We start from the raw sequence: 16,960 nt of genomic DNA, 5'->3' as shown, positions 1-16,960 counted from the left end.
TCCTCTGCTCGGCTGCCCCAGGAGCACACAGCCGTGAAGAAGGATGGATGGGCTGCTGCGGTCCCGGGGCGGGTGGGCACGAGGCGCGGCGATAGCTGCAGCTCTGAAATAATAAGCTGCAGCCTGGCGTTAAGCCTCTGCTTTTTAGCCGGTTGGTTGGGGACGTTTTATTATTTTTATTTAGCAGTGAAATAAGTTGCCGCTGCTCTGGAATACTGCAGCTCCCCAACCACTTCCAGGCTAAGGCCCGTGTTTTAAAGTCAGGCCGAGCTGTTGGCTCTGCTTGCAGGGAGCCTCGGTCCCTGGTGCACCGGCTCGGTGAGAAACGTGGAAGACGCCACCACACCGGAGAGCATCTGTCCGCTGCTGAGGCGCTGACCGTGCAGCTGGGCACCGCTGAGACAGCTCGGCTCAAGGCTGGTAATTGCATAAGCCACTGTGACCGAGTTACATGTTACTGGGTGTTTGAGCTCTCACCACAGAAATGTCTAAGTGAAATCAAAAGGCCACAGATGCTGGAAAACTCACCTGTGGGTTACTCTGATACAGCAGTATTGGTGTAAGTGGTAAAACCTCCTATCACAGACAAAGCCAAAGTTTTTTAGTAAAAACAAACACCCCAACAAAAAAACCCCACATCCATAACTCAGAACAACATATAGATACAAAAATCACATGAAAGTTCTTTGAATCCTGTTCCAAAGTCCCATTCTTTTGAAATGTTTTACTCCCTTCCTGTGTCATGTTTTTCTTGATATGGCCAGTAACTTAGCAGTTCAAATTTCAGATCACCTACATCAATTCCTACCCAACTAGTTAACTGACTACTGGTGATAAGAAAAAGGGCCCAAGTCTCATGTAGGCAGTTGCTCATTCTATTGATTTAAACAGAGTATTTTCCTCCAGTTTAGTATTAAGGTTTGGAGACCAGAAAAAAGTCTTTGTGTCATCATGACAAAACACTCGCCAACTGCAGCTGCTTCAAGAATTTATCCAAACTCCTATGGCAACATTATTCATCCTTCTCCCTCCCCCTGATCTGGCATTCCCACCATCAAACCCAAGCAGTATTTCTGCCTTAGAGTACTGTAAATACCTTTCCCAAGATGGCTTTTATTCCCATTATTCTCTTCCCTGACAGGCTCTGCTTTGCCTGGCAAAAAGGTGCAATGTTTTGTGTTGATCCTCTGCTTAGAATGACTTTAGCTCTCTCTGCACCTGCCTTTACTTCTTTTCTCCATGTGTTTCCCTTGCTTACAGAGCTTCATGACCTCTGACCTGTGTTCCTCAGGAGGTTACACTAGTTCCTGCTGGCCTTAAAATCTATGGATCTTCTGTTGTATTGTCTGCCTCCCAGTTGCTTATCTTCCTCCTCACTCATTCTTTTGTTTTGAGTCTTGAATTTTTCCTTACTGGTATTAATCTCCCCACTGATTTTTTATTTTTTTTTTTTATTCCACGTCAGCAATAAATAAATAAATCATTTTTTTTTTTTTTTTTTTTTTATTCCACGTCAGCAATAAATAAATAAATCATTTTGTGGAAATAAGAATCTGAATTTGTGGCTTTTGTTCACTGCATCACCTTTTTCTCCTTTTATTCCCCATGTGAATATTAACAGCAGTCAGATTACCAGGAGGTTTGTCTAACTGTTTGCATTTTATATCCTTTTTTTACTTTAGCCTGCACCACCAAAGTAAGTGCTAATTCACAGCCTAGGAGAAGAGGTCTAAATAAAAGAACTGAATCGTGAAAGCAGAGAAGGGACTGTGAGGATGAACTGCCATTAGTGAGCAGAAGCTTTGTTACTCTGCTGCAGTTAGCATCACTAACAGCTGCCTATCTTTGACCAGTGACAACCACTTATATTTTTATGCAAAAGTACACTTAAAAAGCATACATTTAAACTGAGTGGTGTAAGTTTTTTGTATCTCTTAATGGATCCTTACATTAAGATCAAAGGATTCCAGCAGGGAGATTAGAGAATATTCACAGTTTTAAGATTTGGGGAGCAGAATCCTACATTTGTTAGTCATATTAAGCTATACGTTGTCAAGCTAATGCCTTTCTCATGGTGCTTATATACAATTTAAAAACTGAAAAAAGCCTCACTGGTGGATTACTTTTACATACAGCATCTGTAAGAGATAGTGGTTTTCATGTAGCACTTTGCATTTTTACCTCTTTGCTCAGCTTGAATCAATTCAATTTTCTGTCACTGTATCTTGGGATTGCCTTAGGTCACGTAATCACATTAATATAATGGACCAAAATATTCCTGTCAAGTTTTGTACATTAATTTTATTAGACATCTTGCAACAAAGAAAAAATGACAAACAAACATGTAATTCAGAGGTAATTTTAACAGTCAAATACCTTCTACTTTTCAGTGAAAGTAAATGAGCACTTCCTTTGAAACAATATGCCTTCAGGTTTGTTTTGCTGCTGCAGTTGTGAGAACACTCCATTTTCTTTCTTTGTGAAACTGACTTTACAAAATACCTGTCATTCAGCAGCTCTTACCTTTTTTGACTTCCAGGCCATTGGCATGTCTTTATTCTTTCAGCCCATCAGGCTGTGATTGCTCATGCATCCTAGGGCACTGTACCAGCTCTCTGCACATCAGACCTCTCTCACTTCCCTAAACCAACTTCTGTTTAAGACACTAATCAGATCTTTGCAGAAGAGCTCTTCACACTCCAAATAGCTTGCTGACAATATGTATTAACAGGAGATACTTCCCATCCTATTCACTGGAGTTAGGAGTAACAGGTACTATTATTCCATCTCTTCTTACAATCCGAAGAATGAAAGAGCAAGAACACCACTTGAATGTGGATAACTCTCTTAATAGTCAACATAGTCACAAATATGCTGCTAAAGTAGATTCAAACATTGTAAAATTAAAACAAATAGAAATCCTCCAGGGATTGGGATGAATATCTAAGATGCTGTTACCTGGAAAAATTGTGTTCTGCAAACAGGCTAATTGAATTTCCTGTCACATGCCAGCACATTTTTCTCTGCCTATCAGAGAGATTTGGCTGGAACTTGAATGGAATTTTCCTGAGCATTTCCAACAGCTAAGATTCCTCTTTCAACCTCTCTGAGCACCTGCTCCCTTTCTCGAATGTTTACATACATATGCCACATAAAGCAAAGCTGATGATGATTCTCAAGGCTGCTGATCTTGATTTTTTGCCTAACCTAACTAAATGTTGTTATTACACAAACAGGCATTGCTATTTCTGATAGCAAATGCTCAGCCACAGCAGTTCCAGGTTTAGATGTAAGAAGTGACTGTGAGTGTTGATGTCTGCCTGTTTCTGTCCTGCCCCATCAAGCATGGGCAGTTACTTTAATCTTAAATTAAAACTTAAAAGCTCATACCAAGTAATCAACCTGGAATATAATTCACAATGAGCATCAGTGTGTAAGTCCTATCTACTTCCCCATTTCTTAATCTTGCAGCATAAAATAAATATTGACAGTTATCCTTGCCTGCCACTAAGTACTTCCCTGTTCCTCCTTTACCCAAACAATCTTTCCATTATCCCAGGTGCCGGACAAATGATTTATCAAAATGACAGTAGCAAAGTACTTAGTTCTAAAAGCTCAAATGTTTACTTTTAAGTGATGGCAAAGAAAAAAGCATTAGCACTGTAGAAGTCTTTAGAATCCAAAATCTTTGCATTCTTTGTAGAAACTCCAGTGCTTTTCCATTGCAGAGCAAGGTAGAAACTCCTCTTTATGTGCCATTACTATCTCATGGAATTGAAGGAAATGTGTCAGGCTTTCCACTGAGTTGAACTGGACAGAAGAGCCTGTTGGAAATGAACGCAAATGATTACAGAGTGTAAATTAGATTAATGGAAAGCAATCACTGGCACTATTACCTAAAATGGTGTTTGCAGTTTGTCAGAACCTTGTAAGCCTTAGTGATCCCTAAGAATCTGTAATGTGCTCCTGGAATATTGTGGGGTAAAACTTGTGATATCTTACCATATGTCTCACTCAGACCTGGTCTTCAATGAGGCAAAGGCCACACTACACCTTCTTGTGACCAGCCTGAGAAGCTAGTCATCCCAGACATTTCCAATTGTATAACAGGAAAACACAGTTGTTCTTCGGTACTGCTTGAATTCATGTATTATGTCTACAAAGGGGCATATTCAATGTAATTGCCCAAAATAAGGAACCTATCTCACAGAGAATGCCCATCCTGAAATGACTTTATAAAAAGGAAAGTGCACATCTGTACAGAAGAAACTGCAGGACAAAACTATAGGTATTTGCAGTATCTGAATATCTGCTGGACTGAATTAACTATTGCAATGCATAAATTTAAAGCACTTTTGTCAATACAAGAGAAGCTGAACTATTCTGTTAAAAATCAGTAACAAAGTAACATTGTAAAGATACACCGGAAAGAAATATTAGAACACATTGATCCATAACAGCCCAGAGTCCGAAAGGCACTTGGAACTGCAGATTTCAGAGTTACTTGCTTTGATACCTCTTCCATCCCCACTTTCTCCCTTTGGTATCCTCGCAGAAAGTAATAGAGCTGCTGAGCTGCCACAACCAGCCCACCACAGAAAACTGCCAGTGAGGGCAGAACTGTCACACATAGCAGATGGTGTCAAGAGAGAGAACTCTCATGAAAGTGGAGATGGTTTCTGTTTAAAAAAAACCAATAAAAACCAACAACAAAACTGAAGCAACAAACCACAACAAAATATTGTGTCCAAACAACATTCGAGTATCTCAAGAAGCAAACCAGAATACATATTTCAGGATTATTAGATCAGTCAAGATGAATTCTTGTCAAAATGCAAAGAAAACATGTTTGAAGTGACATCAGTTGGCCATTAAGCTTGTAATTATTACTGGGCTATCATATGCCATCCCAAGAGTCTTTGTTGCCACCATTTTTCATTTGTGTTACCTACACTGATTCTAAAAAGCAAAATATACTCACTGAATAGACAACATCATTTGTGACAGTGCTAAAACAAACAGTGTGATTTGAGTTGTAAGACCTTTCAATTCCATGTCTTGGTGATAATTTCCCTGCCATTTCCTGAGTTCCAGAAGCACACCACCCAAAGCCAGCAAAGCAGCAAACTGACATTAGAAGAGACAGGCTGGTGTTCAAAGGTGCAAATAGAGTCTTGTATGTGAGGACATGTGTTGTTCCACACCTATGACACCCACAGACAAACTTCTGACTACAGTGAGGACAGGATTGTATTTGGTATCTTACAAGCTCAGTGCATGTGCAGTACATATAACACAGCACATAATGGAACAAAATGTATGATGTGACTTCTGGAATATATTTAAGTATCGCTGACTGCAGCAAAGGTGGGCAGCCTGCACATGAGACCCACACGAAAGGTTACATCACAACACTCCTCACACTTACGAAGCAGCAGTCACACCAGAAGAAGAAAACTTATACACTCATTTAGAAGTGGTGTTTTAAAGGGCACAAGGAATGCTTGGATTAAAAAATCGCAAAATAGTTTTAAAGACAACTTCAGGTAAAAATTATCTTAAAGTATGCCTGGGAATTTTTAGAAATAAAATAAAGTAGCAGAAATTGAAATGAAACCTTTTCATTAATGCTGAGTATACAGTGGCATGATAGGCATGGCTTCAACCTGCTCTAGTTTGTTGAAAAGATGCTTTTATTTTGTTCTGAAATGTCCACATTTTGTACGCAAGCAGAGGGAAAATTCTTATCAAAGCCCAAAGTTAATTTAACAACATGTATTGATAGATCATAATTGGAAAACTATGCTATTTTCTTACTTTGGAAATGCTCTTCTCTGCAATGATTTAACTTACTGACTAAAAATTCTCAACTCAAATGTGAAGTGTAAGAAGTTTGAAGTCACCTTTTTCAGCATCAGCTAATAGCTTTCTTTGTTGATTCCTTTGTGTCAAATTTATGTTTTATCTATTGGATTAATATTTTGTTAATTAAACATCACTAGTCCACCATAAATACTTTACCTGAGTGAATAAGTAACATATCTAATCTCCATATTCTTGACTTCTCAGTAATTTTAGGTAACAGTCAACATCTAGCAAAACCACAGTATGTATACATCCTAAAGCTGCCTTCCTCAGTTCTGACACCAGTGTTTGATAAAAAAATCTCTATATCCACAGACAGTAGGTATGAATCAGTATTTTGATCCCCGTGTTTCTTCCTCTGACACCAATGATAACATCCTTAGCATTTTTCTTTCTCAAGTCTTTCTCCCCTTTTTCTCCTCTTTGCTATACATTTAATCTTCTGATACCCACTTTGAGGTTTTCTTCCTGCTCTTTGCCGAACTCTAATCCCCTTAGAAAAGAGTGGCAGTTTAGGTGCTGTAATCAGCCAACAAAGGTTCCTATACTGTTATCCAAAACTCAGTACCTCAGGTACAGGAGCAAACTTAGTAAATTTAGACACACAGGCAGGGTCTTTCTCTGCTTTTCCACCCTGGCTGTCCTATTCTGCCAGTTTTCCATAATCTTCATGAACTATAAGATAAAGTATCAATATCAGAATGAGGATTTTTTCCGTAAATATGGGGAAAACACATGTTGTCTTTTGATAGTTTTTCCATCCTGCTTATAGACATCTCTCCTGTCTTTATATTATCTATTTTAGTCCTATAGTTTGGAAACCACTCTAAATGTTTTCAACTTGTGTTTCCATTTTGTTGCATCTCTACCAGACCTTGTTTGCTGTGGCTGCTAAGAATCTGAAAATTGTACTTAAGGAGAATTTCCATTAACGGTGCAACTAAATGAATGTCAGACCATAATCTCCAGTTGCATAAAGGTTGAATTGTCACTTCAGTGCAGAGTCACCATTTTCTGATGACTAAAACAGCTCCTGAAAGATCAAGTCTTAAAAATCCCAGTAGTATCTATCATATTTTTCCCAAGCAAGAAAGTACAGGAACTATCCAAAAACACGGTTAAGTATTTTATAACTATCTTACTGGTGTAAATTATCTGTAAAATAATTGAAATGCTCTTGAAGTTTAGGCAACATATTTAAGCAAATTTACAAGCATCAGTAAATACTGCTTAAATGCTTCTATAAAACAGGTAATGATTCTTATCAGATCTGTGGTAAAGATGAACTGATTTGCAGTACCTGGCAAAGTCACAGGAGATTATGTTCTTCTGAGTCAAAAGGATCTAGTTCAGCACAGCAAGTCTAGACACGGGCTACAGATCCATAAACAAAGAGAAGATCTAAGAACAACATACTTAAGGGTGACAGCATTTGATCTAGAGTGACACAGTGGAATATTAATAGAACAAAAATCTGTCTTAAGTACTCTCAAGTTTCTTGGGCCTTATCCACACTCCCCTCAAGAACTTAGAGAAGATCAGTCACAATCCAGGGGTTCCAACAGGCACTGTCTATTCAGACCAAGTAAGGCCTCAGAAATGACAGCCGGCATTTCAGATAATTTCACACAAACGTTTTTGGGCCTTCTGAATCTTTAAAAAAATGCTGCTACTGGACTGAGGCACAATAATTCTGCTAGTGAGAATTTTGAAAGTAACTTTTCTTTCAGTTTAGGTGTTCCTATTACCTATTACACTGAGCCTGAGCACTGGAATCTGGATTAACACCAGAAATTTATTAAGCTGAAAAGTTTACTGGAGCAGTTCAATATGGTACTGGTTCATTATATTCTACAATTATTAAGGATGAAGAAGAAGTCTCAGTTGGAGGAATATGAGCTTTTGGCCAGTTTAGTCTGAAACTAATGTTTTCCTATGCCCTATTTCCCTTTAACCCAGATATGTAGTGGCCTTGTACATATAGCTCTTTTTCTCTCCTAAGATTAGAATATATCAGTGGTTCCTGTTAGAGACATATCAAGAACTTATTTTACTTAGTATTTTCCTGAAGTGTGAATGAAAGCAAGTAACTGCCTTTTGTGTTCTTCAGGTTTATTTTAAATTCATGATCTATCAAATGGAAAGAAAAGATGGTTGAGCCCTGGTATTTTGGAAAAACAGATGTGTGTGGACAGATTGCCATTGTAAGACCAGAACTTTGTCCAATAAAAAATAATGCTTTCCCAGTAATTTTATAGTTTTTTTCCTTCTAAATGCCTTCATTTCAGGTCTCCCCACAGTTCTTGATTCACTTCACATGATAGAGATATCAATTCTTTTTTTCTTTTGTAAATGCTGGAGTCCACATCCTCTGTCCTTATAAAGCAATCGGTAAGGAGACATCTTCTTCTAATGAACAGATCAATCGTGTCAGTCAGACACCTGAAGTTAAGGCAGTACCCACAGCAGAGATTTTGACTAATTGCATTGCAATCCTTTGTGTCTATCTTCATTCCAATGTTGAAAGTACCTCTTCCCCAAGAATTAATCTAATTAATCTATCAAGTGACCTAAATCATGCACACTGCATTTTTTGCATGGGTAATTATTAACCTTTGAAAAAAAAAAAAAATCAAAGGTTATTTATAGTATCATAATACTAAATAAATCATTTCAGTTCGGAAGCTCCTTAATGGACTATAATGACCAGATAATTCACAGAACAGCTATAACAGTGCCAGAAGGATATAGAGCACCTCTTGATAGTACCTTAGCCTATGTTTTTTTCTTCACATATCAGGTATGACTCATCATAGATGATCTATAGGTTCAGTTCATCATCTGCCAATTAATTTAAATTTGTATAGCAATAATGTGGAATTTAATTAATACTTTCACAATTCATTATTTTATTTCATCCCTTCTAGATAAAATGGTATATTTGAGAAAGAAACATTTCTTTGTCCATTCAATAAGGGATAGTATTCCTTAGAAGTTCATGTTGTCTTTATGTCCTTTATTGGCAAAAACAATGTCACAAAGCAGAAAGAAGTATTAGATGTTTAGAATAATTCTTCTTTCAAAGTACTCCACAACAGTAGCCTTTCTTGTTATACTGTGTCTGCATGGGAAAAGGACTTGCAGGTATGATTAGAGACCAAGTATTCATGCCTTTTATGCTAAGGTATCAGTTTCAAGGTTTACCCTGAAATCTTAAATTACATTATGTTTCATATGGTAGAAAGTATTGTTCCCACAAATGAACCCAAAGATGCTATGCTTTTTTAAGAGACACAGTTAATAGTTCATCTGTTTGCAAATGTCTCAAAAATGTACAATAGAAATATTGCTTTATACCTTTCTTCAGAGCATTACTCAGATAAGTGATATGAATGTTATTTTCCATTAACCTTCTGCCTACATTATTATCTTATACAGTAACTGTTTTTTGTCTTGCCCTATGTATCCTGGGGGGGTGGGGTGTATATGGCTGTTACACAGTAACAAATGCTTAGTGTGTGACACATTCTGAATTATTATTTGCAAGGACCTTGAATTGGTGCGTCAAGATAATTGTTACATTATCCATTTAACAATGTGGCAAAGTCAAGTCTGCCAATATACTGTAGAGATCCAGAAATGTTCAATAACTGCTAAGAGAAACAAAATTACAAATTAAATCTCAGAAACTCTTTTGCTATAGATGCAAAATGTTTTTTTTCCCCCGAAGGGTGAAAGAGGTATAACTGACATATATGCCAATACTAACTGAGAACTGTGCACATCCTCCCATAAGAGAATCTATCTTCAGGACTGAATTTATAAAGAAATAAACTAAGTACTTCCAAAATAAAAAAATAAAAAAATGGCTGGTTCAATTGTTCTCACAAAAAATATTTTTACATAGCTGCCCAGATGAACAGCTGGACAGCTATGTCCACATGTCAGTTTCTCAATTAAGCCACTCACTTTATTTAAACACCAATATTACTGAATTTGTGTTCAATGTCAACAAATGTATATACTAGTATCCCTTCTTGAAAGACCAAAAAATTGCTTTAAAAATAATTGTAGAAGTCTATTTCTTGGTATGACTAGAAGGGCATAGGTTCCCAGGATGCAATTCTTTCTTTTTAACCTATTATGTTATTGTTGTAGACTTGATTATATAATGATTCATTTGTATACTCACTTGAAAGGAAAATGGTTCTCTAAAATTATTTCTAACCATTTTAGAAAACCTGAAATTAATGTGCCAAGATAGCGCATAAAAAGTTCCCACTCCAAACTTGGGTAATTAAAACCAGAACACTAAAATTCTTGCAGTTTATAGCAGATTAAAATTCTGGTTGGAAGATTATCAAGTTTCAGTTCAGGTCAGAACAGTGCTTTGAAAAACCAACAATCCATTCATGCACTGGCAAAATCTACAGCAGCTGTAATTAGTTTGTTGAGTTTTATGTACAACTTCAGAACAATGTCTAAAGCCTTCTCCTACACTATTTTCACATGGTGATTGAAAGACTGAATTGTTTTGTTTCAAATATTTTTCATAACTTTGTTAAAAGTGTTTCCTGAAAAAAAACACAAGATAAAAATGAGATAAAATTTGAACACTTCCTAAGGTAAAATCATCAGGTAATCTCGTAATATTTTCACCTCATATAATCAATGTCATGTCAAAATAGTCTGCCTAAAGAAAAGCAGCAGTGCCTCTTAAATGCTGATGTGTATCGCACTGCCTTGCATTTATTGCTTTCATCAGACAGACAAAAAAAAAATTGTTCCAGGAAAATAATCTACAACACTTCTGTTTGTCTCAGTCTTCTCTCAGCCTCCATGGGATCACCAAAGCAGATGAAAATGTTATAGTGCACCTGATTAATTAAGAAGATGGGTCAGTTATCAAAGGATATTTTTACCACTTGTTTCACAAAGCAAAAAGGCCAGAAAGTCAATGTTCAAACCACTCAACTAGGAGTCAGTTTTAAATACTCTTAGCTGGACTTCTTAGGAGAATATAGCTTCTGTATAAAAAAGAAAAAAGGCCAAAAGTTCTAACAAGCAAGTTTCCAACTAGATATATGGGGGGAAATTCATCATGAGCATGGTTAAGCATAGGAATACCTGTCCCTGAAAATATGCAGAATTTGACTGGACAAGGGATCAAGAAACCTTATCTAACTTGGAAACTGCTCCTCCTTTGAACAGAAGGTTGAACTAAAGACCTCCAAAGGACCCACTGAACCTATGTTAGCCTACGATTCTGTGTAATCACAGTATCACCTGGTTTCTTCTGAAGTTATTTTCCAATTTCAGAAAAATCTGGCTTACAGATAAGAAATACAAGTACTAGATACTTAGAACGGGCTCCCATGGCATGCAGCCCCCCTTCTGCCTACAAATTATTTTTGGCCCTCTGAAAAGTGAGTTGGTTTTGGGGTTTTTTTTGGCTCTTGCTGGCCACATAGCTCAAGTCTGAATCAATCATGTGACATTTTACCTCCTACCCTGCTGACAGTCAAATAACAGCAGGTACAGGATTGTGGAAAGCAATGTGAGGGAAGCCTATACCTCAGGCAATTACTGGAAAATACAGATTTGTAAATTCTGCAAACAGAACTGTGCACTTCTTTGTAAAGTATGTAAACACGTAAAGCAAATGCCTGTAACTTTACAACACTGGAAAGTACTTTCAAGTATTTCGTCTGTACACCATAAAGAAGTGAGAACAGTGGAATAGTTGCACCTTGAAATACCCCAGAGACTGAAAAATATTGCAGATAGACATTTTTGTGTACAATCTCACTTTTCTTCCAAAGTACAAAATACAAAAAAATATATAGTCTATCTCCCTGTTTTTTAGAGACACATAAATGGGGACATAGTGCAGTTGGTGAATATTCTACTATAGGTAAGGAGGAAAAGATATGTATTAGATGTCAGGGTTTTGTTTTTGATTGTATGTGGTTCGTTTGCTGTAGGTTTTTAAATATGTCAAGTACTTCTCTTTCACATCACTGTTGCCATTATTGATGGTATGATAAGCTACTACTTCATTAATACCCAGTCCAAAAAATTCAGATATATTCAGCCATGTCATTTTTGTTAGAAATAATAAACTTAGGGTTCTCAGTTTATATCTTGACTTTTCAACCACTAACGTTATTTACAATCTTTTCCTACTTTCCTCCAAAAACATGAAGAATAGTAAATTTTTCTAGTGAAAGTAGTTTCTGACATAATTATTGGAGCCTAACCAGAACCTAGGGTTCTCATGTGGTGTACAGTACAGCAAAAAATGTATTATTGTAAAATGGGCTAGATTTGTCGTTTGGATTATGTTACAAAATGTCTTCAATGATTCATATATGCACATGAGAGCCCTGTCCTGAAAAGTTTACAATTTAAAGTATAATGGAAGACTGCTGCAAATATGCACATGCAGTGTTTTTTATTAGCTTGATTTTACACTTGTTTAGGATGGTACTGACACACATAATAGCTAAGTTTCATTTTATTGGAATGATTCACATGGATTTAAATACTCTCCTGTTAAGTCAGCCATTTCAATGTCACAACTTTGTACTGGTGTACAAGACACGACAACTCACTATCAAGAAAACTGAAATTAATTACCTTTCTATCCTTTTCCAGGACTAGTAAAGCCCACAAAGTAAACTATTTAAAGTGAATTTATACATTTGAGTTTTACATTCAGATTTTATTTGGCACAAAGTAAAACGGCAGTGGCATTGTGTATGTGCCTAGTTCTTTGGAAACACAACTAGAGGGCAAAGCAATGCGGTAATGGTTATGGGCCTTCTCACAGCACTTACAAAACCTCATTTAAGAGACTTATTGAAGCACTAATCCTGAGATGCTTGCAAAGGAATTTCCTTCTGAAACAGGAGTTTGCTTTTTACAGTTTACTTTAAAAAATTTGGTCAGACTGAAACTCAAGAAGCTTCTACTCAGACCTGTACACAAAAGATTTGAGATCCATAAGGCAGAGATGTTGAAACTGAGATGGTGGTTGAATTTGTACATATTATACTGCATCAGCAGCTTTTTTTTCTTCAAATTTCTATAATTACAGAGTAATTATAGGAGGTATGAGCAAAAATTTATACGTGGAACAATATTCCTGTAAATTTCAAATTTATTAATTCTTATTATAACATATATCTTTAATTTTGCATCATCTCCATTGTCTGTTAATGGTTACTTCTGCTACAAAATTACACTCTTGCTGTAACTGTTTCCATTCAGGACGGAGCACCAAAGATGGTAGGGTGACAATGACCATACATGCTACAAGACCATTATTCTGGCAAGCAGAATACAAATTGTAGCCATATCTGGGAAAATTTCAATGTGGCTGTGTTGCCGCTGGTCACGAAATAGATCACATGAACACAGCTTGAGGTGTGGTGAAAGGAAGAGAGAACTTTATTTCTTCTCCCAGAATTTATAGGTTTCTGACCACGGCCAGGGATTGGATGGTCAGGATAACACCTTCCTAACCACACTGGCCGTGAGAGATGCCCATCACAAGACATGTAACAGAAAGAATGTACACATATCTATGTTTACAGTTACTGTCCTGGGAAAGCCTTTAGAAAACTATGACAACAAGCTACAAAAGCTGAGTTTTCAGAGCGACATGGCTGTTCATTTCTTCAGCAGAGAAACGTAACTCCTATAAACCATAATCTTTGTTACTTTTCAATTAATATCAAAGAGCAGTTCAATCTGCTTTTTTTGATATAAATAAATGTAGCAATCTACACTACTACACAATCTATTTTTTGTAACTTTAAAGACCGCTTTCCTCCAAATACTCTGTCCTGCATTTAAGATAATAAGTCTGCTTCCTTCTAATAAAAAAAAAAAAAAAAAAGGGGATAACAAAGAACTTTCTGCAGAGATTTCTCAGCTTAACTCTTTGTAAGATAGCTGTAGGGCCTATGTACAGAAGCATTAAGAATTGCTTTAAGATGTGGATGCACTTTTAGTTTACAATGACCGAAAAAAAGACTAGATTGACTTCTGTTTTCCGTCTTCCTGCCTCCCACAGCAGACCTGGCTTGGCACTGTTACCCATGCCAGTGCTGAGTTATCTGGCACTGGGGTTTGAGCTGATCACTCTAACTTTGCACTGTCAGTCGGGGTCAGTCAGGGTCATCCCTTTGTAGCATAATCACAGGTAGAAGAGGCAAACATACCAGATCAAGTGTAATAGGCACTGTTCAAGTCATACAAGTATTACAGATAGGGTTTAATGTGCAATCAATGTAAAAATGCAATACTGAAAACATGAAGTTACAAAGGTCAGAGCCTCTTCAGGAGTATTTTCAAAGCACCCTTTAAATTAGATTACACAAGATTATTTAGCAATGCTTATGTATCATATTTCTCCATCTAAATCCAGAAGACATTTCTCTATACTATTATTTTTTTGAGACATTTAACTGAGTACTCAAAATGAAGTTATTTTGTTAACTACACCAAAATAGCAAAATGCTTCTAATTTGGACACAGGAGAGTCAACCATATTGAGCTCTAAAAAAACATTGCTATTGGGTCATTTAGATCAATCTAAATCTTCATCAGCACCATAATTTTTCCCCAGCACTCTTTCTCACCCACACACAAATCAATTCCATGCCACCTACTTTTCTTTTTCCTTTCATATCTCTTTCATAGCCCTTGCATCCACCATTAGGTTTTCTAGACTGCTAAAAAAACACTTACTCATAAATTCCCTGGCAACAACTGCTTCTCCTTCAGCACACAGCTCTCACAACTTGTGTTTGTGGCAAGGATGTGATGTTTGGCTGCATATTACTCAGGTCAAAGCTTCTAAGAGGCTGAGCAACGGAGCCACTACTAGTACTGATAATGCTGGTGTCCCTTATGATAAATTTTTTTCCTGGAAGCACAAAAAGATACTTTTTGTTCAAAAAACAAAAAGTTTCACTTAACACTGATGGTTTAATGCACAGAGAAGTTATGCTTTTTATTTTTATTATTTTGTTTCTCCGTATTTTCACTTAGCCTAACACCACCTAACACATGTAATGCCAGACTTGCCTTTGCTCCTTTACCAGCACAGCAGTTGCTCCTGTAAGATGATTTGGGCTTGTTTATTACTTGCTTTCAAGCATTCCTACTGAGTTCAGCTGAAAATTTAATACTCCATACCTGAAATAACACTAACATAAACCTTTCAAAACAGCTTATGTTTCAGCCATTAAGAAATCATTTAGAGTCCCTTGAAAACACTCTTCTTCCATAAAACTTTGGGAACTTTCATGAACTAAAGGTGAACAAGAGCTGTTTTAATCTTTACAGGTGCTTAATGGTTATTAAAGGCAGTAAGGGATTGCCTGAGCACAAAAATTGGACTAGTCATGCTGTTTTCCAAAGACTGTCTTCCTGAAATAGCAATCTGCAAAATGAATGTGCATATCACACTTGCTGTAACAACTGAATAAGCTTTGCTTTTAAGCCACTTTGCTGGAATTTCAATGTGAAATATCTAACACTAACATTTGCTCTGCAACTTACATCTGTTCTTCAGCTGACATCTGCTTCTGAATCCTTGGTATTTCTAGGTTATTTTTAGCAAATGCTATGTCATCATTACAAGTATCAGAAAGCACAGAGAAATTCTAAGCCATATAATAACTGTTTCTTCTGTTTTCCTATATACAGATAATCAAAAAGTACTTCTTACATGCTTAATGTTCACTTTTCACTCAGGCTTGAATACAGTATTTCTTACTTTCTGCTAGCATGATCCTAGAAGAGACTAAAGACTCAGACTTGAAGATACATACACTGAAATTCAGTTAAGATTTAAATGACCAATTCCAAAATTGCAATCTCTAATACTTCTGTTAAATACCTGCATTGGTCTGGGACTGCTTTACTTCACAGGCTCTTCAAGGTTCATGTACTAACACCCCTAAGGTAGCTAGAAGTCTGATGCTATATAAACCTTAAAGCACCTTATTAATCTCAAGCAAGCTGAAACACTGGATCATTTCTTGTGTTGGCCACCACAGAACAGCAACTCCTCTTGTTGCCAAGGGGAGGGGTTCCTAGGACAGTCTTCCTAAACTGGGCTGTACAAAAAGTTCATTGGTAGATGCTTCTTTCTATTACAAGATGCCTAGATCCAACCACTGTATATATCATTTTCTTCCCACTTCTCCATGCTTTTCATACAGCAGCTCAATGAACATTGAGCCAAGGTATGGGAAGCTACAAGGAGAGTGAGGGAGGGGCATTTAAAATAAAAGCCTTCTCCTCCAAAGTCGCTCAAATTCCCAGGCCCTAGTATTCTTTTTTAACAATGTTCTGGGATGCAAAGAAAAAAAAAAAAAATCATTAATACAGTATGAATAAAAAGTTTGGTTTTCTAAAAAGCAGAAAAAACTTCTACTATATAATATACACATGCTCTAATCATATTAGAAAGATAAAAGAGTGGCTGGGAAGGTCTCCAGGCAAGCAGTACAGAATAGTTCACAACCACACCAACAAATTTCCCTCTGCTTTTGAGCTGGCTGGCTGCAGGCAAAGTACCTGCTGGAAAAAGCACTTGGAACAAGCTAACTCATGAATTGAGCTTGGAAATCATTCAAGGGTTGCCCAATGACCAGAACTATACCCACAAAACAACAGTGCAGATTAATCCTCTTCTGAAATAATTTAAGGCACTGTTTAATATCCTACATATCTGGCCATGCAGTATCTTAAATGGAACTGAAACTGAGGGCACTTTGACATTCCCTCCTTCAATTTTTCACCTAAGACTAGTGGTTAGGCAGTGGTTACTGTCACCTTAAATCACATGTCACAAAAAAACTTCCTGTCCTGAGGTGACTTTATAATACTGGTATCCCCAGCTGCCTGGTTTATGTTACATATTAAGTTCTGCACCTTTAACACTGGCTCTGAGAGTGAAGGGGGGAAGAAGAAGCCGCAGTTTGTGTTGAGGACAACATCACTCCCCCACATGCTGCTCCTGGACTGTGGTGTCTGCAGCATGGACAGACAGCAGGACAGAGCTCTCCTTTGCTGT

The 16,960-nt window shown here is 37.1% G+C and overlaps 1 protein-coding gene across 3 annotated transcripts in view; it reads right to left on the bottom strand.

Annotated features, from left to right (window-relative positions):
* Positions 1-2,281: 2,281 nt before the first annotated feature.
* Positions 2,282-16,960, bottom strand: part of ANKRD31 (ankyrin repeat domain 31) — a 66,682-nt gene continuing 52,003 nt past the window's right edge. For all 3 annotated transcript variants that reach the window (XM_015652248.2, XM_033520308.1, XM_033520307.1), the window contains one exon: positions 2,282-3,824. In XM_015652248.2, coding sequence (XP_015507734.1) covers positions 3,673-3,824 — 152 coding nt within the window. In that variant the 3' untranslated portion in view covers positions 2,282-3,672. The remainder of the gene's footprint in view (positions 3,825-16,960) is intronic.

Source organism: Parus major, chromosome Z (genome assembly GCF_001522545.3).
Source record: "Parus major isolate Abel chromosome Z, Parus_major1.1, whole genome shotgun sequence".
Taxonomy (NCBI): domain Eukaryota; kingdom Metazoa; phylum Chordata; class Aves; order Passeriformes; family Paridae; genus Parus; species Parus major.
Note: the sequence above shows the minus strand (reverse complement) of the source record. Positions and strands in the feature narration are given on the sequence as shown.